The sequence below is a fragment of the Thamnophis elegans genome, chromosome 2 (genome assembly GCF_009769535.1).
Source record: "Thamnophis elegans isolate rThaEle1 chromosome 2, rThaEle1.pri, whole genome shotgun sequence".
Taxonomy (NCBI): domain Eukaryota; kingdom Metazoa; phylum Chordata; class Lepidosauria; order Squamata; family Colubridae; genus Thamnophis; species Thamnophis elegans.
The window spans coordinates 99,975,129-99,997,086 of NC_045542.1; the positions used below are offsets into that span (position 1 = coordinate 99,975,129).

The window sequence follows — 21,958 nt, forward strand, 5'->3', positions numbered from 1 at the left end:
GCCCCTGCAATTACTCTGCCGACATGCCTGGTCAACCTGCTTAAACTGTGCAGGGGGCAAAGGGTAATTCAATGGCATGCAATCTCTCTTTCGGTCTCTGATGAACCTTCAGAGCAAGAATAGCTTTCTGGCCGGCCAAAAGAATGCCATAAATATCACGAGGTTCTGCCTGTTTTTTTTAATCTTAGTTACCAGATGTTGTTTATTGCACTTGAACGTTCAATTTTCTGACAACAAGCTGCAGTTTATTAATAGATCAGCCATAGGAAAATGTAAAATGAAGAAAGTCCAGAGAATTACTGATAACAATAAATGTTAAAAGAAAACCACAAGAAATATAGTTTGCGAGGGAAGAAAAATAATGAAGTGTTGACACATAGAGATGTGCTATGAAGTTGATTCTAACAAATAAAGGCTATAGCGGATTTTATCTGATTTTGAAAATGTATTTTTCTCAGAGAAACTATCCATTTGTCTTTCTCACCTTCATGAAATGTGCACACATATTTTCTACCTAGAGAATAACTTTATAGCTAAAATCAGTTACACAACAGCAAGGCAGTGACATCTAAACGAACGCAAGCCACCAATAAAGGTAAGATGCAATACAGTACAGCAATAGCAGTGCACTTAGTCTTAAATATCACTTCATAATGTTTTACAGCCCTCTCTGAGCGGTTTACAGAATCAGCCTATTACCCCCAACAATCTGGGTCCTCATTTTACTGACGTTGGAAGGATGGAAGGCTGAGTCAACTCTGAGTTAGTCAGGCTCGAATTCCTGGCTGTGGACAGAGTTAGCCTGCAATAAGGTAAAAGTAAAGGTTCCCCTCGCACATATGTGCTAGTCGTTCCTGACTCCAGGGGATGGTGCTCATCTCCGTTTCAAAGCTGAAGAGCCAGCACTGTCTGTGGTCATGTGGCCGGTATGACTGAATGCCAAAGGCACACGAAATGCTGTTACTTTCCCACTAAAGGTGGTTCCCATTTTTCTACTTGCATTTTTACATGCTTTTGAACTGCTAGATTGGCAGAAGCTGGGACAAGTAATGGGAGCTCACTCCATAACGCGGCACTAGGGATTGGAACCACTGAACTGCTGACCTTTCTGATCGACAAGCTCAGTGTCTTAGCCACTGAACCACTGGGTCCCTGCAATACTGCATCCTAATCCTTGAGTCACCATGGCTCATAATATCCAAGAAAGGAAGAAACAACATTTTGAATATTGGGGACTCACCCACTCCTAGCTATTTGCTCAAGAGCAGAGGAGGAATATAGGGAGTTATTATATGAGTCAGGTTCAGGGCTACAGGCAAAGTAGCAGTGGTAGAGCATGTGTCACTCATGGAAGAACTTCCATCTTCAATCCTTGCCATCTCCAGATAAGCTGAACTTAATGAAACCTTGGTGAGTATTCACAGTCAACACTAGTGACACTGGGCCACATGAGCCAGTAGCCTGACTCTGACTCGGTGTGAGGCCATTTCTGATATTCACAGCATTGAAAAGAATTTATTATTTACTACAACATGAAAAAAGAATGTAGGCATTAGAGAACTGTTTTTTAATCAAATGAATAGAAGGCAACAGGACAACTTCCTAGATTGTGGGACAAGTTGGTTTCATCCAGCATAACAGAGGAAAACTTCTGTATGACTATACTAGAGTACAGATGGCAGCTATTAACTCACACCTAATTACTTCTATTGTTCTGCTTTTGGGAATTTGCCAATGACAAAAGAAGCCATTGCTAGGATTATGAAATCATATAATAGTGTTATCATTGTACTTATACACCAAAATCCAGATAGCATTGAAAGTCCCAAGGGTGCTTTTTCAAGAGGCAACTGAACTTTCTGGTTTTACTTTGAAGATGTTTCTCTTCCCATCCAAGAAGCTTCTTCAGCTCTGAAACATACAGAAGGGACGAAAACACCTGTATTCGTTGTTGTTTTGTAAATATATCCCATTCAGTGAAACAGAGAAAGTAATAAATCTCCAATCTTCCAAATTGTCTCCTCTTTTAATAATTGCAAAACCATGCCTCTGTGTTTTTTTAAATAAAGACCAGATTCAAGAGCTACTAAACCAAAATTTTTTAGAGGCAGCTTGAAAAGAGAAGCAGAAGAGTTGTTTAATTAAAACTACAACCTTTTTCTTTTTGCAAGGCTGCTTTCCTTCTCCCTCTTTGCAATTGCAACCACTGGTGCAAGTTGCTGCAGTTCTTGTGTGTCTCTTGGTTAGTCAATCTTAGAAGAACTGTGCAGGGATTTTTCTGCCTCCGCCTGGCATAACAAAGAACCTACATGCCATTCAAAAAAAAAAGTCTTCATTACTGGTTCTCCTCTCTCCTCCCTTTCTAATGCCACTCCCTTTTAACACAAGCCAATAAGATTGCTTCTAAGCCCACTAGGCTTTCCCTGTCAGTATTCACGGGCTGCTTGTGAATAGCAGAAGGAGGGAAGTGTTTGCATACATAGAGCTTGGCTGAAAGATTCAAGTAGCAGGAAGGAGTGATGCTGCTCAATATAAACCAGAGAATATTAAACAGGGTAAGAGCTGCTTTTTTGGCATTTTCATTTGGGATTGCAGAAGGGAAGGGAAAGGCTTCTACCTGAATCTCATTAATGATGGAGCTATGCAGGAGTTGTCTAACCAGAGGATGCCGATTCACTAATGGAAACTTTGACTCCAAGGACAGTAGGCAGAAATGACTCTGACTTTTCTGGGCAATAAAGTTATCAAAATTGCAGTTTCAAATGGATGCTAAGATAAATTATCTGAGGAAGAAACAGCTTGGAGGCACATCCTTAAACCTTCTCAAAGATCCTAAAGTAGAATTCAAAGAGATTTGGCTCAAGGGCATATTTGTTTTCACTTTTACAGAAGCACTGTGCCACTGAAATTATCTGGGGCAAAAACTGAACACAGAGGCTTGCTAAACTGGTACCAAGCCTTAACATGGCATGCTGAACAAAATAGTTGCATGACTTTGTCACCTGGATGTTGTTGTTGTTTTCCTGCAATGTACACAAACAGTTTTAGAAGACTTTTTAAGTCTGTAAAAGGAGCCCATCCGATTTCAGCAATCCTTTCAACTGTCAGCTATTCACATTACAACCGTTCCATGAAAGACCATGCTCGGTGTGAATTTTATTTTGGCGGTCTGGACTGATCTTGGTGGCAGAAGAGAGTGAATTCCATCATTTCACAATGAGCCTGCTGACATTAACTCTATTTATCCTGGGGAAGCTGCTGGTACTGTTTGGTCTGGGTATTCAAGTTAGCATCTTAAGCAACGCTTCCACTTTCACAAGATGCCCTGAAGTCTGCATCTGTACCGCTGATCTCCTGAGCTGTACCAGGAAAAACCTTCGGCATGTCCCTGTCACATTGCCTCCTACAGCTATCACCTTGGACCTCAGCCACAATGCTATTGTTCATCTTCATGATTATTGCCTGACCACTTTACCACATCTCGAAACCTTTAGGATTAGCCACAACAAAATCAAAAACATCACTCAACGTGTGTTTCGCAATGCTACCTACCTTCTGTATCTGGATATGTCCTCCAACCATCTGCAAACTGTGGAAAAATACTACTTTGAAGACCTTGTGAACTTGAAAGAGCTTCTCCTTTACAATAACAAGATAGCACAAGTAGATGAAAAGGCTTTCATGACATTAATCAATTTGCAAAAGATCTACCTAAGTTGGAATAGGCTAACAAAATTTCCATTTGAGTCTATTCAAAAACTTGAACATCCTTATCTAAGGACGCTTGATCTTTCTGCCAACAACCTAAGCAGCATTCCTATTCAAGTCATAGCAACTTTGCCTACGTACATTAAAAATGGCTTATATTTTCACAACAACCCTGTGAATTGTGACTGCTCTCTCCAGGAGATGCTCCAGGAATGGAAACATCGCGGTTACAGTTCTGTGCGGGATTTCATAGAGGAGCATACTTGTAAAGCCTACCCCAATATGCTCTCCTTAATTAAGACCTTCAATTACAATAAATATTTTCAAATTTGTTCTTGGAACCAAAGGAAATTTGACATTCCAGAAGTGCTGTGCAGAGTGGGAGAATCCTTGGTAATAGACTGTAACACAAGCCTTCATGAAGACAATACCACCACTTACAGGTGGATCTCCCCACGCCATGAATTATTCATGTATCCCGAGCACAGCGATCAGACACATCAACCTTTAAAAAATGGAAGCTTAAAGATCATAAATGCCAACCGGTCGTACTCAGGTGTTTATGAGTGCATAGCAATTAGTGATCTCCAAAAGATCAATGAAACATATGAAGTTAATGTGACAGTCCACTACTCCAAATTAGTGGAATCTTTCAGTACTAGCCTCACAACCCTCCTAGGGTGTATTGTAAGCTTGGTATTAGTGATGATGTACCTCTACCTTACACCATGTTGTTGCTCTAAGTGCTGCAGGAAGCCTACAAGTCCCCCTCAAGACTGCAGTGCCCAGTCCTCTATTCTTAGTACAACTCCATCGGTCACAGATGTAACAAATCGCAAGACCAGTTCAAACAAACATGTTGTTTTTCTAGAGCCTATCAAGGAGAATCAGAATGGCAAGGTCAAGCTGGCTGTCACTGAAGACTTTGATGTGAACCCCCCCAAGCTCCTGAGACTTAAACTGAACTCAGAATCAATCGGTACAGCTTTTTCTAATCCCGTCATGTCACCAGCAGATGCATAGCAAACCAATTGCAGAAAGCCTTTTTTAGTAGATGGTTGCGATGGAAAAAACAAACAAACAAACCCTATTTTCATCCTGGGAGGAAGAGAGAAGACAAGATGAAGGATTTCCTCACCACAATCTATAGAGGATTTTAAAAAAATGTTCCTTGGATGGAGAATGATGAATCTTATATCTTACGTTATCTCCCCCCATTAATTCCTGTCCAATTGCTCCAGTTCTCTTAGGCATGGAAATAAAAAGCAACTCCTTCTGAGCAAAGAAAGGTATAATTGCTTTCTGCACATTCCAAATGATTGCCGCATGCTTCGTTCTCAAGATAATAGAATGTTCTAGAAGGTTATCTTCTCCTCTTAGAAAACTGCTGTGGAATATAAACTTGTGTTGTGGCTTTGACTTTTAGAGAACAAAGTTTTTACTATATAACAAGGCTGTTTTCATCTTTGCAGAAGACCCAAGTGCCTCATATAGCCACATTGAGACCCTTTCTTACTTGCTCTGAAATTGCTCTAACTAGCCACTGCTTCAAACATCGAACATTTGTCAACAGAAATATCCGAATCCACTCTTTCTACCATCTGCACTGCTTAAAAGAAGTTAGCATAAAAACAAACTGAAGCAATGTTCCCTTTAGAAAGGAAACAAGCACTGTCCCAGATGACCATACTTGGATATGTGCAGTTAGCCCAGTAAGTAAAATTGATTGTATGCCTAGACTACTTTAATAAATAGGTTTATTTCACTGGAACTAAATATGCTGATTGAGTTGTTCTATGTTCTAAATGTCTGCTTTAATTGCTGATCTCTTTTCAAGTTGCATTCCCTAATGCAGGCAGGCACTATCACGGCTATGATAAACAGATTGGCTGTATGTTTTTTTTTTAATCATTTCAGTGGCAAACAAAAATCCATGCCTGAAAATAATATTTAATTTACCCTTAAAGGACAAGCATTCTCCTTGGAATTAGAGATGCAAAACAATTATAGCCAGTCAAAGTTTAAAAGGACACTATTTTAGAGAAAGTTGCTGGTGTTATTTTCTTTTGCGTACAGTGAGATTACGATTGATACAAATACTGCCCGATTGCCCACATTTTTATATGAGGTAAGGAATAGATATCTAGCACTGCCACTCAAAGATAGAATGTCCTTTTCATTCATCTGTTGCCATCAAACAGTCATAAAAGATGCATTTGATTTTAGAATAATACCTAAGACCCATCTGTACCACGCTCAAGCTTATCATGTAATGCAAGACTTAGATGAACAAACTTTTTCTAGCTTCTTTCTCCTTCAGAAAGGCACATTTGCTTGTGAAAGTACTATTTTGGTAGTATTTGTAATCCATAATAAGAAAAGCTATGGCAGACTCTTAAATTGCATTTAAATGAAACTGTCTATTTTAAAAAATAAACATTTACATTTGAAAATATCTTCATATTCTTATATTGTGGGACATAGCTGGCTTTATATTATCTGGTCATCTGACAAAATAAAACTCCCTGCACAATAAATAAATACACACACACACACACACACACACACACACACACAAAACCGGTGAATTCTTCTAAAGTCAGTATAAATTTAAAGGTATCTTCCAGCCAGCAACTTGTTTATTTCTAGAGCGTTATTAGAAAAATCAGGAGTGGGGGAGCTAATGCCTCAAATCCCTATTCTGAAAGTGGTCAGCTACCATTTTTGTTGATTAAACATTACTTCCAAATATGAATCAGCTGTTATTTTTCAGAAGAACAAAGCTAAAGCTCAGACTTCGCTTCTAATTCCTCCCTTATGATATTGTATATTTTATAATTTGTTTTGTATTTTAAAGCCTTAAAATTGTTAATATTTATTCATCAAAATCCTTAATTATGTTTTTTCTATCTTTTTCTTAAAAAAAAACAAAACAGTAGCGAATCTTATGTATATTCCTGGCTACAGAATTCTGCATAAATAACAATTTATGCCTGGGAAGTACCTGAACTTGGACTGTCTTGAACCTCTAGAGGAAAGCCTTTTCAATGCTGTGGTTTCTAAGGACACTCTAGATCTGACCCTTCAAGAATCAAGCTTGAAATACACAGAGAACCACCATCAAAACTGCTTTCAGTCAACACCAGGCCCTATGCATGGGTTTCTGCAAGGAGAGCCAGAGAGGGCCAAATGATAACATATGTGAGGGGTCCTTTCTGAGCTGAGGGTTTTTTTTGGGGGGGGGGGGTTGGTTTTTTTTTGCAGATGCTTCATTACCCAAACTAGGTAACATCATCAGTGTTATTAAGGAATGGGTTAGTCAGTTTATATTCATAGTGGCTCTCCCTGCAGGGTTAGTGGGGGTGGTCTTAGTGGTTCTTTGGTTGGGCTGTTTGCTTGATTTGGGCATTGTTTACTTACTAGTCTTATTAGTCTTGGTGTTACTCTACACTCCTCTGGATGTTGATTGCTGGTAGAAAGGAATTTTGGTCTTTTTCTTCCCTTTTTGGCTTGTTCACTCTTTCTTTTGCACAATATAAAGATACATGTTTATATCTATGTGACTATTCATTGTCAATCTGTCAGAGTGCACAGCTTCCAGAAATTATGTACCATTTTTGGACTCGGCTTGGTTTAGGATAGCCAGTTTTCCAGTTGAAACTATGGTTAAGTCTGTCCATGTGTTGTGAAATGAAATATTTTTCAACATGTCTTCTGATGATGCTATCTAGTTTGTGTAATGAAATGTCTGAAAGAAAACAACTAAGCTCAGAAGGACCCTCATTTTAGCCTTGACGTACAAATATCCTCCTTTATTGATAACATATGTATTATCATTTCTGATGGCACAATTTGTTGTCAGGCATCCTGATGCAAATGTATAATTGCAGCATTTGTGTGATTACATCATTACACAGGTGTCAAATTTTGGCATCACAGTTTGCTGTGTACATTGCTGGCATTACTAATTATATGTATATATATATATATATATATTAGCCCTTAATAAAAAAAAAGTGTGTGTTGGGGGGAGGGAGCTGAGCAGCTGACATCAAAGTTCCCAGATAAAGCACACTCTTTACTCATTTAGCCTTTTCCTCGAAGTGGGGTATACTTAACCCCCTTTCAAGAAAGAAAGAAAGAAAGAAAGCACAACACTCCATTTCTTGATCAAGCAGCACTACAGAGAACTATCAAGGTCTTTCTGAATTAGAATAGCCAAGGTCTGTGGTTGTGTGTATTAAAAGATCCTTCTACAAGGGTACCCGTAGCAAGGCAACAGGTTGTAAAATTCAGTTTTTATATTTTATTCGGTGTACTTATGCCTATAGTGCATTGTGGAATTTGGAGCTGAAATGGATTTCTTAAAATGTTCCTCCTATATATATGAAAAACCAGAACGTGTTTGCTGAACGATCAAAACCCAGGAAACATAGGTGATCTAAAGTACAGAATTTCTATTGCATTTCCAAATATTTATTATTTTACAGGCCATGAGTCATTGCCAAATTATTCAAAATAAAATAATTTGTTTCCAAAACTTAAAAAATGATTTTCAGAATTTATTTTGAGGGTAAAGTACACATTGCTTCTGTAAAATGCATGCCATTCTGATTATAAAAGAGACATAAGTCTCCAAAAACATGTAATCAGGGAAAAGGTGATATATTGAAAAAAAAATTCGTTTCCTTCCATGTACATAATCCTATAATGGAAAGGGGGAACCTCTCAGCTTTAGGTCTTGCTAAGCAATAATTCCCAGGATCCCTCACCATTAGTGATGCTAGCTGGAGTCACTGGTCTAGTTAATCTGTAAAATCTGGAGGATCACAGATTCCATTTTCCCTGTTCCAATTGTCTAGATATTTTAAATATTCCCAGAAGGGACTTTCAACTTTATATCTACTTTATTTATTTAACAAATATATAATCACCCACCTACAATGAAACTTTCTTGGTGACCAAACTATAAAACATAATGCATCATGAAATCAATTAAAAGAATGAAGTTGTCCTCATGGCAATAACACCTTACTAAACGTCCCATACATATACATCACATCCTCCATCCATTAACATCCTAGATCTAGTACCTGCCAGAAAAGTGAGATCTTCGTGTCCTTTTGTGAAAGATATGATGTTCTGCCTAGCTTCTGTACTTATTCAAACTCTTGGCAAAGTGCAGAATTATGCAAAAGACAAGCCTGATTTCTATCAATCATGTGTTACTAAACCTATGCAGCCACAATGTTTGATTTTAAGTGGCTTTGAGTTGCCTGCTTATCTGGCTTTGAGAACACAGCCTAGTCAAAGTTCATTGTGATTTTTAGGCCACATAACAAGCCTCGGCCAGCTAATCACAATTAACTCTCCAAACAACTTTACTTTCACACTTACACTTAATTCTCACAATTGATATGTCACAGTGTTGATGTCAGTTATTTCACTATGTTTGCTAATTGATGGAATTTATTTATGAGATGGCTAATTGAATTTTAATACCCATGGGGGTGCTATGGCAAGAAAATAATTATACTATTAAAGTTTATCCTTAGAATTCATGGACTATATTCAAGTCAAAGATGCATTACCTGGGAAAGAAAGTGTGGCGGCACAAATTTTAGTGGGCTAGCTAGGGATTGTTGTTGTATTCCTGGCAGGGAAAATAAAAACTGCAAAGAGTTATTACTTATCTTTTGAAAATGACTATTGAGTTGAAACTTAAAAAAAATAAAGTAATACTCTCCTCAGGACTTGCAAAGATCTTACATTATTTTAAAATATTTTTCACAGAAGATCTTGGTGAAAAAGAAATAACTTAAATATATATATAGCAGCTGAGATACTTGGACAGTTAGCAATACAGCCACAAAATGGGGGCCTTAACACATTGATCAGTCTCTCATTATGCTGATAGACAGTTTGTAAGGAGAAAACAAATACATACTTGCAATCCAAGACTGTACATTTGGGGTCACTTTATCTTTCCCAGACTGAAAAGTAATATTTTTGCTACCACCCATATTCAAGAAATCCATAATTCCCTATGGTTATAAATTCCAGGGTTTGGGCATATAATTCAAAGTACATTAAACTATACTGATGCTGTAACAAAATGTTGGATTTGTAACAACAAAAATGGGACAAGGCTATTTCATATTAATATCTGTCTCATCACTCATCCTACATTTCAAATGTAATTGGACAACAGCTAAACCTTTTAAAATATTATCTCAGCAGAGCAAAAAACATGAAAACATCCATTGTTTCCCTGAATTAATTTTATTTTTTATTTCACTAAATACACTAATAGCCTTTAAGACTTTTAGCCGTTGATTTCTTAACACGGGACATTCCAATTATTTAACGGTTCTTGAAACTAGTTAATATTCACTTTGGTAATGCTATTTAATTGTTCATTAAAAATACTGCAGGTTTTGAATAAATCAAGATGCATCCTAATGCCAACAGATGCTCAGGAGTTTTAATGATGATTAATATATCAGAACCAAACTCTGAAATCAAGAGATGTTTTAATAAAATATACCGCCATTTTCCTAATTTCCACATTCCTCTTGCAAATCTTTTAAAAATGGATCAATAAGCTGATGTTAAATGTTTTCCATGAATTCAAGTAAATAAATGAATAAATGAAATGGGACAACCATTTGTCTGAAATGGTATAGGCCAGGGTTTCCTGACTGAGCACGGGATTGGGCTAGAAGACCTACAAGGTCCCTTCCAGCTCTGTTCTGTTATTCTGACCTACATTTTTCAAACTGGGACCACTTAGGGTATAATTTATGTATTGAAGGTCCGAAGGAAGATCTGCTACCAAGGCAACAATCAGATAAATGAGATTTGAGAGGAGGTGCAAGAATGTAGTTTTTGAAAATGCCTCAGACAGTCCCCTCTCCAATTCTCATGAAGATAAAAAAGGGAAGTTGGTTCAGACTTGTGAGATTCTGTTAATACAGATGTTCTAACAAAAGTGCATTCTTAGTCTGATGTGATTTATAAGGCTAGCAATTCATCATGAGATTAAGGGCTGAAATTACACCATGTCCCAATATCTTCCAAATGAGCTTTGCCAATTTTGATGTAGGAAATACATAAAACTACAGCTAAAAATTGGAGCTAAGCTCCTGCCATGATGTCAAAGAGGTCACACAATAACATTCTAATTGTGTTTATAGTGATTTTTTAAAAACTCATGACATTCATTTCATAGACAAATTGAAGTAAAAATTTGTATCCAGCGATAAAACTGGAGGTCAGGAAAATTAAAAACTCAATTATCACATGACAGTTGTTATTTGGATAAAGAAAACTAGAGGTTGTTCTGCTCATTTAAAAAATCTTAGTATCAATTCTTCTTAAATTCTTAAGATATTAGCATATATACATTTTTATAACATCTTTTCCTATACATTCAGGATTTTAATTATTTCTATTTATCTGGAAATTGAAAAGGTGACATATTTATATCCACTTGAAAGTTTCCTTTCAATAACTTTTCCCAGATATTTCAAAGAATACAAACAATTAAAAAACCCTACTACTATACTTCTGGGGAAGCAATGGCAATGCAGCCAACAACTGTGGTGTTGAATGGTTTCTCAGAATTTCTCTCTGGACAAGGAGAGGACATGGATAACCATGTCCCACAGATTTAATACTCTGGAAGTCCCCATCTTTGCCCAAGCTGCAGTACAGTGCCTTCAAAAGGATACTGGGTTCATATATTTCCTTTCATGGCCTCATTGGAAGTTGCTTATTAACTGCTGTTTGTCTATTAAGAAACTTCAGAAGGACAAATTTCATACACAAGGTGAGTCCCCTTTAGTCCTTGTTAAAGAAATTTTATGCAAGTTTAAGGACTTAGACTATTTTGGAATAAACAGAAAAAGGTGATTGTGGCAAGTGGCAAGATGGATTTAAAATAGGATTTTGAAATTAATTACAAGAATTTTTCCTGTGGGAAAATATTGTTTCAAATTTTATTTTTAGTTTTTCCCATGGGAAAATTCTGATGACCAAGAAAAAACACAAGAGGATTTAAGATGTTTGTTTGATGTTTGATGTTTATTAACATTTGTAGGCCGCCCTTTTCCCTGAGGGGACTCAGGGCGGCTCACATAAAATCAGGGGGGGGGGGATACAAACAGTGACGTAGACACATATAATAAAAGTAATAAGCAACATACATTCATCATTCGGGAGGGGCGGCTATCCTTGTCCCCAGGCCTGACGGGCTAGCCAGTTCTTGAGGGCTGTGCGGAAGGTCTGGACGGTGGTGAGGGTACGAATCTCCACGGGGAGTTCGTTCCAAAGGGTCGGGGCTACTACTGAGAAGGCCCTCCTCCTTGTAGTTGCCAGCCGGCACTGGCTGGCCGATGGAATACGGAGGAGGCCCAAGATCAAGACTATAAAAGCAAAGGAACATAAAGTTGGTTTATTTAATCAAGGTTAAAACATATGTTGTTATTTCGGGTATCTCTTATGGATTTTTGCCAGTAAGGACCAAATGATGAAGCTTTAAATATTTGTTTATAGACAAAAGACAAAATAGGGGAAGAAGAGATCTATTGTTTTATTTTTAGACAAAGTAATATTTACTACATTAAAAGTAAAATTTTAGTTATTTTATTAAAGTTAAACTATATATGTAGTTATTCTGGTACCTCTTAATGAACTTTTGCTGATTAGGATTAATAATGAAGTTTTAAAAATTGGGTTATAGATAAAGAGATAATATATGGAAAGAGAACTTTTGCTGCAGTATCAAAGAAGGTGATAAATTACTGAAATTGTACTAGTCATGATGAAGGGGGAAGACATCTCTATTTATTTTTACTTTTTCTACTATATATACTGCTATATATCTACTCTATATCTTCTACTTCATTCTTTTTTCTTTTTACTCTCATATTTTTCTCAGTTTCTATTAGTTTTTTATCTTTGCAACGGTAAACTTTAATAAAATTATTATTAAAAAATGTTCCAACTACTATGAGTGTCTACAGAAACATTATTGAATAACCTTTTGCACGATAACATTACTTTTGATAAAATTAATATGTCACTCGACAGTGAGATGGGCAGGATATAACTTTATTAAAATAATAAATGAATAAATATCAATAACATCAGCATATAATAACAGCCCGCATTCATCTATTCCTACAACCTCAACCATTTTCCATTTATCTTAACAAAGCAGGCCAATGGTATCAATATCAAATTAAAAGATATAAAAGGACTCCTTGATTCTACAAGAAATGTTGATAGTTAAAAATATTGTTCTACTTATAATAATCCTAGCAAAAGGAGTTAATATTATATCTTGGCTTAATTTTTTTTAAAAGGGAATCAATATAAAGGCAAGATGTATTTCAGAAATTTCCACTTTACCTACAAAAAATGACCTTTGAAGAAAACTATGGGGCAATGATTAGAGAAATATGTGTTAAGCCTGGAAAATGAAGACATTTAGAAAGTTAAGTTGATCACCGCTTAAGTCTTGAATTTAAGAGGGACGGAAGGGAAAACATAGACTAGCTTTCAAGATTCTATTACTATATCCTATATTATATTTTATTAGTATGTTAGTAAAGTTCCAGAATCTTTCCTGCAGTCTTTCACCTGACTTAACATCAAAGCGCTCACATCACCATATAAAAGGCATCTTCTGCATTGAAAAAAACACCAATGTGTATTTCATTTTTTCTGAATGTATATCCAGAATGTCATTTAGTAATTTAATATTATCGGATGCTTGGCCACTTTTTCTAAAAACAGATTGTTCAGAATAGATAATCAAATATATCCCCTGTCATCTATATGGTAGAACCAATGTCAATATTTTTGCATTGATATTTGCAAGATATTTGACCAATGACTTGCAATCAGCCCATGAAATCTCAATGATGTATCTTATTTAAAAAAAACTCTATATCTCAGCCCAAGCCTTTCCATTGCCTATGAAAATTGTCCAGAGGTTCTAATTCAGTATTGGGTTGCTAACCAGTTTACTACCATTTTCCTCATGCTCGCATGCGTGCTTGTAGGCTCAACACTTCTGCATATGTGCAGAAGCGTCAGAATGGGTGGAGCCTCCTGCCAACACCATTAATAGTTCGGCCAAACCGGGCCGAACCAGGAGCAACCCACCTCTGTTCTGATTCATATGTAGAATCCCTATATCTCATATGAAGAGATATGCAGATCATTTGTTTTACTCTACTGTAATGCTATGGCCTAACAACTGTGGTCAAAAAACTATATCAAGACAATGAGATAAGATTTCTAAAACTAAATAATGGATATGTGCAGTGTTTGGCCAAAGACAATATGAACTTGAGAAGAACAGCAGGCTGAGCAGTATTCATGGTGTTAGTTTCACAACTCAGTTCTCTGTCAAAATACTGTAATAGTAATAACTATATATTAAAAATTAACCTTTTCCCCCTACTTCTGCACATTTATTCATAAAAACATTCAGATTTAAAAATAATTTTATCTTATTATGGTTGATTCTTGCAGAATACGTTAGGTATAGAAATGATTGGAAAGTGACCAAAGTCACAGATTAACAGAAATTTATCTGAATTTGATATGAGCTAGTTAGTTACAAATTATGGCATTAATGTAATAGGCCTTAACATTCTGATCTTTAAATAAAAAAATGCACAACTTTGGTTGGCCTGAGGCCCATTTATTTGTTTATTTAATTCAGTTTAATTTGGATAACTGTCCATCTCAACAAAGTGACCCTGGATAGCTAATGATAACTAAAAATAACCACACACATATTGCTGCTAAAATAAACAATACATAGCCCTCACAAGCACTGATATTCTGACCCGACCCCCCATCCATGCCCAGGAATACAGCCATATTTTCAAGACCTTATGAAAGACCAACAGGATGGGGACCAAGCTAATCTCAGGGGGGTGAGTGATGTTCTACAGTCCTCACACACTTTGTCAAATTTTATACTCTAGAAGAAAGTAGGACCAAGAGCTCCTCTTCTGGCAGGCTGAGGGAGTAAGTATAAGTATAGCTCAATGGTTTCTCAGCAGCCCAGCTATACTGGAGATTCTTGACAATAGGGAAAGAGTTTTGTTGTATGTGCCTTTGAGTCAGTGTTTACTCCTGGCAAATGTGGTTTTCTTGGCCAGATTTCAGAAGTTGTTTGCCATCGACTGCTTCCTAGGGCTGAGAGAGAGTGACTGCCCAAACATCACCCAGCTGGCTTTATGCCTCAGGCAGAACAAACTCATGGTCTCCTGGCTTTTAAGATGGGTGCCTTGACTCAGTGCTTTCCTAACTTTTTCTTTCATTACCCAAAGCCTCTTATCAGAAAGTCCTTATTTAAATGTCTTGTTATAACTGGGTAACATGTTTGTGTATCCTTACCCTCCCCCCTCCAACATCACTCCACCCCCATTTTTATCCAATTTCTTAACTGCTTTTGGTGGAAGCTCTGGAGAAAAAGTCTTCAATTGAGAACCAATCAGTACTGAAGCCATATCTACATTAGCCTTGCTGAATTGCTACTATATCCAAGTTGCCCAGTACCTGTGCCTAATCTTAAAACTCTAAAGCATGTCTCTTGAACACACTTTGGTATTGTTGATATGTTTCTGCACTGGCTTACTATTGACTTTTGGACTGTCCACTGATATGCTACCTCTGCTCTTTAGCCTGACTTGCTATTGCCTCTATAATACAACTCATAGACTGTTGCTTGGCTATGCTGGGTATTTGCTGGCATCAAGCCCTCAGAAGAGGACATTCCCAAACTAAGGCCAGAGGGAAAGGAATAAGAGCACAGAATACGCAATCCCAAGTCAAAAATAAAACAACATCTCAGATTGTTTGATGCCAAAAACATTTTTAGCAATAAATCCAGGACATATTTGGAAAAGTTACAAAATATCTAAAACTATAGGTAGTAGCCAATTATATTTGTGATCAGGGGAATCATAGACAACCAACTAGTTTCCTGTAGCCCTTGCAATAATCTTCTGATACTCCATTATTCTCAATCAAATACTAAGCTTCACAGTAAATATCACTATATAATGCCCTTACCACCACCACCACCGTTATCATAATTTCTTATCATTTTTTCACGCACTTACAATGAACAATTTAATCTAGAAAAGGAAAGTTAAAAAAAAAATCTGTGCATCCCTGACCTAAAATTTTCCAGCTTTCCAGTATACACCAGCTTCATTTTTCCTATAACAAAGTGATGTAAGATCTGGTTCGTAAGAAAAGTAGCAAGTGTTCCTCATGTGGCAGGGAACATAACAGCATTTCAAAATAACAAAGTATTTCAGAGTAGCAGAATTGTTGTTTGTTTTTTAAAAAAAAAATCTCTTTTCATAACAAGTATTTAAAAACCATGTTTCACTTTTCTTTTATTCTTTCCTAAAACATACATCAATGTTTCTTTTTCTTCATACAAGGTAGTCAAAAGCGCGAAGAGAGAGAGAGGGGTGTGTGTGTATAAGGAGATCCAAGACCATATTCCATCAAGTGTTATTCCAAAACCACCCAATCTTATGTGTGAGCTAGTGTATTTTCTGAAGAGGGAACAAATAAAGAATCTCAGTAAAGACTTGCAGTAAATGTAAATCCTAGCACTGTTCCATTTCAGCGCCAAGGGTGGCATATCTGTTTATACAAATACATGGTATGACTAATAAATATCATTAGATAGTCAACTGTAAAGAAACCTATAAACTGTATCAATGCTGACATTTCCTTACAAACAAACATTAAACTCCTTCCAATGATTAATCTAATTTTTAATTTTTTTAGCCTGATGATCTTGTCCTGCTCTCAATTTCAGTGAGGCTTTTGCCACTGGCTTTTGCATATGGCAATTTTTAGCTATAAACCAACACCATACCTCCTTGCTTTTCTCTTATACAAGTTAAACATGCCTAACTCCTTTAAATGTTCCGCATAGGGCTTGGTTTCCAGATACAGTGAAACCTCGGAACTTGTCATTAATTGGTTCCAGGAGGCACAATAAGTACCAAAAACGACTAGAGCCAAACAAACGTTTCTCATAAGGAATAATGTATTAATCACGAGGCAACCGATACTGACAAGTTCTAGCTTGCACGTCAAGTACCATCAAAGAAGTACTAGGACAAAATGTTTGCATCAAAATGCATTAAGTACCAAATTCAACGAGTTTCAAAGCAGTTGAGCACCGAGATACCACTGTACATTTTATCCTGATGGATGTTCTCTGAACATACTCCAACTTATCTATGTCCCTTGAAAGCACAGAGCGCAAAACGCTGGCGGTGCAGCCAGCATGCAGTGGAGCTGCTAATACTTCTTGTGATCACAAGGCAATGATTCTGTTAATGCAGTTCAAGAGTACATTGATTTTTACAGTCACTGCATCATGTTTGCAGATGGTAGTTTATTAGTACGTCTAGATTCTTCACACACAATTTTTTTCCCTATACAGATGCAGGCCTTTATATATCTCATAAGTGACTATTATTCTATTGGATGCATCCCAAAATCCAAGCTTGCTAAGTCATTCTGAATACAGATATTGTCTTCCAAGGTACTTGCCCAACCCCAATTTAATATCAGTGGCAAGCCAGATAACCAGCCATTTTATTTCATTCCCTAACATATTTATACAGATGCTGAACAGCATTGGATTGAGCACAGAGCCTCAAATTGAAATTTCTCTCTCGGACAATGCAGGTGCCTTTGAAGTGCGACTATTTCACTAGCTGCAAGCCCAGCAGATTGCAGTACTTTGCAGCCACATTTTTTCATCTTCCTCACATGACAGACCTTGTCAAACACTTTACTGAATTCAAGGCACTCAGCATCCACAGCAGTTCCTTGAATGCTTGGTCTATCAAGCCAGTCCTAATGCCATTAAAAGAGATAAGGTTAGCTTGATACAATTTGTTCTCGTCAAACTCATACTGCTTCGGTAATAGCCATATTCTTTTCTAAGTGTTTGTGTCATGTTGCTTGACAGTCTATTTTTGTACCTTACCCAACAGAGATATTAAATTAAGTAGACAGTAGATTCCCGGGTATTTTGTCTTCATTTTTTAATAATGGGACTAAGTTTGCTCTGAATCAATTTCTACTCTAGGTACAAGTACTGATATGCCAAACAGATTCAGTGAAGTAGGGAGGAAAGAAATGCCCCAATGTAATTTCCAAGCTGAGTTTCAAAGTTCAGTATTATCTTAGGAAAAATTATTTCAGTTCTGAGTTGAAAGGCTTCACTAGAGTCTGCTTTGCTCTCAGCAGTAAACATTTATGTAAATCAATTTATTGTTGCTCATCCCCCTCAATAACTCCTACCCACATAAGGATTTTTTTTTTACTTCCAACAGTTTATACAGGTAGTCCTCAACTTACAACAGTTCATTTAGTGACCATTCAAAGTTACATCTCTGAAGAAAAGTGGCTTATGACTGTTTTTCATACTTATGACCGTTGCAGCATTCCCATGGTCACATGATCAAAATTCAAATGCTTGGCAACTGACTCATATTTTTGACAGTTGCAGTGTCCCAAGATCATGTGATAGTCTTCTGCAACTTCCTGACAAGTAAAGTCAATGGGGAAACCAGATTCACTTAACAGCCATGTTAATTTAAGAACCACAACGATTCACTTAACAACTGTGGCAAGAAAGGTCATAAAATGGGGCAAAATTCTCTTAACAAATGTTTCACTTAATTTCTTAACAGAAATTTTAGGCTCAATTGTGGTTGTAAGTTGAGGACTACCTATATCGCCATATCTGAGCACATCTATTGTGGGGAGGCAGACTGTAACAGCAAGTGGAACTTTGTGCGGACAAACAATGACATTAGTTCTATTCTGATCTCAAAACAATATCCTGGGCTCAGAATTGTTTAACATTAAGTTGCACCAAAGTCTGGAGATAGAAGTTGGGAGTTCAGCAAAAAATGAAGTCTGTTTTCCCCTAATTTATACTTTCTTTCACCACAGGAGGGCACATTTCCCCTATATTAAACCCCAGTATGAATATGCATGTTTGCTCTGTTGTAGGACTAATTCTATTACATTCTATAGAATTACAATTACAATACAATTCTATAATTCTAATTCTATTATTACTCCAAAACCTTTAAATAATATGAAACACAAGACAAATAAAAACATCATCTTTCATGAAATTTTATAATTTATTTCGTTTCCCCCTTTTGGCATGAACTTATTCTTCAATAAAGAATTGGTAAGTGAGAGCAAAATTAAATCTAGAAAATAAATGAATGGCATGGTGGACTATTATTGCTTGTAATCCTTCACTCTGGCTCTCCTCCATCTGCTTCAGCCCCAGTCCTATCAATAATGCCAGTGGTTTTGTAACAATATTCCTAGCTGCATTTGAGACAAATTTCTGGAGCTCAAGGGATTTATTTAAAATATATACTTCCATTTTTTAACTAGAACTACGTCAATAAAAAAGACATTTTTTAAAATATGAACTGAAAGTTTAATGGCATTCCCTTAGGAATGCACCATGGCCTCTCTCAGAAAACAAAACACAGCAATCAAAAATTCAAATTGCTGCCAAGTCTGGAGTTTCTAAATTGCGCGCACATTATATTAATGGGTCAGCATAACATCACTTACATTTTTACTAAGAGGAAAAAACCCAGAGAAATTCCCATCCTCGTCGCTTTCCCCCCATTTTACAAGTAAATGGTTTGTAAATGTATTTCGATGGAATCAAACTTGAAAGACCACTTTTTGATATTGCTTCACAAGAGGAAATAATTACCGTATGCTTCACACAAGGATATAAATCAGATTGCTATTGGCTACGGGAACCAGACGCTATGTCTTGTGAGGAAACTGCCGTTTCTAATCTTGGCTATAACTGTGACTATAAGTGTAACTGCTAGTTCCCTAGCCCAAACTGGAAATTCCCAACATTCCTAACAATTCCCATGAAAGTAAACAGTGACTCTTGCTATCATTGGCTGTGACTGGATAGACTCTCAAGGGAAGACTTGGGGCCCTGAAATCTTTTTGCAGGCATACCGAAGCAATAATTCCATACATTTTTTTTGTCATATTGGGGAGAAGTTGCAGTTGTCAGTCTGCCAAATAAAGGCATGACACCAATCTTCAAATGTCCTTCTCAAGTGAATGATAGGAACAAGTTCCAAAATAGCACTCCACATTGGGACCAATATTTTATTTAGTCCAGCATCCTTCTACTCACTATGCTCATCCAAATGCCAGTAGAAATCCATAAGCTGGATATGAAAGTGAGGATCATACTACCATTGTTAGGTGGAGACCTCACACTTCTCCTGCATTGCACAAACTGCTGCGCCCATGTCTCCGTCTCTGATGGCCCGAGAAAGTGCCACTCAGCAGATGAGATTGTTACGACCTACTGAAATTGCCTCCACTTCAGCTGCTCCTATCCCCACCCCCCTGCACACTTGGCCAAGGGAGCTGCTGGCCCATTGTGAGGCCTGTGAGAGGCCTACATGTGGAGGCATCATGAGATGTTGTGAAGGACAAGCAACTGCCTCAACCACACACCCTTTGTCAGAAGTGAGAGAAATAAAACAGCAAAGGTTGACATGGATGGAAGGGACAGGCAGTGGCGGTGGAGTGTGGGCAGCAAAAGAGTGGAGATAGAGGGAAAACAGGTGAGTGAGGGAGAGTTGAAATATACTCTCTGGCCGTAGATACGGACAGGATGTCAAACACCCAAATTTTGATCACCTGATTACTGGGGCACTGCACCAGTCATAACTTGAGGACTGATCATAACTACCATTCATTCAGCACCATTGTAACTTCAAATGGTTGCTGAACAAATGGTTATTAAGCAAGAACTGTCTGTAATTCAGTATACAACCCTATACAAATATGATCTTAACAAATGCTGAACAGCCAGATTTGAGGAATTCCTATAAGGTAAAAGATATGTAGAGGTATTCTAAAAATATTGTATTTATCAATAGCCATCTTGTAACTTACTTCAATATAGAGAAACACTAACTTCATTTATTCCTTTAAATTGAACAATAAACACTACTTAAATCTAAAATCCATATGTTGATCCAAATCTCGCCACATTCCACTAAGTTATACAATAAACAGAAAAGTTCCAAATCAAGAAGTCAGGAAAATATTTGCTACAATAGAGTTGGTAATATTAGCAGGATTTTTTGTATAGCAGGAACACATTCCTACTGTTTCTTAAGGAAAATCCAAAAACCAGTTCTGACAGTCCCTCCCCAGTTTTTCTATTTAAGACCCAACCTTGAATACTGTGCCTTATTCTTATAGTTGTTGCTATAAAGATAATTCAGGAAAAAAATGAAAAAATGCTTCAAGAACTATGATGGTGCTTAGGGGACTAGAAATAGTCATATGAAAAGAGATTTATAAAATCTGAATTCTTTTTACATCAACAGTGCCCAAATAGGATACAATTCAAGGCTGGGTCGAATTAAAGCAGAAGGAAATGAAACACTTATTTTTCTGATTTGTAAACCATTTCTGTTCACAATTGCACTTGCCTTTTTTGCAGCCATATAATATTTACAATTGCTAAGTGAGAAGAACAGGAAATAGCAGGAAATGGGATTCAATATGAATTTTGCACTTAATTATTATTTCAACATTATTATTTTCATAAAGATTATTATAAAGTCCGGCAGCTCTTGTCCTATATGTTGGTATTTGAGTTTTGTTTCCTAAATGAAAACTTTACATCTATCACTATTAAATTTCATGTTGCTTTTTTTGTCCATTCTCTAATATAACAAACAGTAATTATTTTTTGTTTTTTGTCTTTTAGGGATGTTAGTGTTATTATCATATTTATTTGCTGCCCATATTGCAGTTCGAAGTGACTCTATTAGCCAAACTATGCAATTTGTGTCTTTTGAAAATTTAAAAAGCATTCAACCAAGTCATTAGCAAAAAATATTGAAAAGCAGAGTGCTAGAAATATTTTTTGGGGAAATTTGAAGCTTAGCTCTAGTGTGATTAAGGAATCATTGATAAATACTTTTTGAATATTATTTTGGATCTAGAAATGTATCCATTTTTAAGCATTTAGCTCATACTTAACTCACAAATTAAAATGTCACATTATCTTATTTTTTGCTGAAATATGTTATTCCCACAATTTATTTGAAAAATTATTTTTAAAAAGTTAAGTAGGCAGCTCTTATAA

At 36.7% G+C, this 21,958-nt stretch overlaps 2 protein-coding genes across 2 annotated transcripts in view; one reads left to right on the forward strand and one right to left on the reverse strand.

The window, feature by feature from the left end:
- RNF123 (ring finger protein 123) overlaps positions 1-21,958 on the reverse strand; it is a 102,756-nt gene that overhangs the window by 17,382 nt on the left and 63,416 nt on the right. The window lies entirely within an intron of this gene.
- AMIGO3 (adhesion molecule with Ig like domain 3) lies at positions 2,447-8,115 on the forward strand. Its single transcript, XM_032208508.1, has 2 exons — positions 2,447-5,420; positions 6,645-8,115. The coding sequence occupies exon 1, from the start codon at positions 3,217-3,219 to the stop codon at positions 4,729-4,731; it is 1,515 nt and encodes a 504-aa protein (XP_032064399.1). The 5' UTR covers positions 2,447-3,216; the 3' UTR covers positions 4,732-5,420; positions 6,645-8,115.

Bases quoted from the DNA above. Each gene is read 5' to 3' on its own strand.
- AMIGO3 (XM_032208508.1), top strand. From the start codon at position 3,217: ATGAGCCTGCTGACATTAACTCTATTTATCCTGGGGAAGCTGCTGGTA.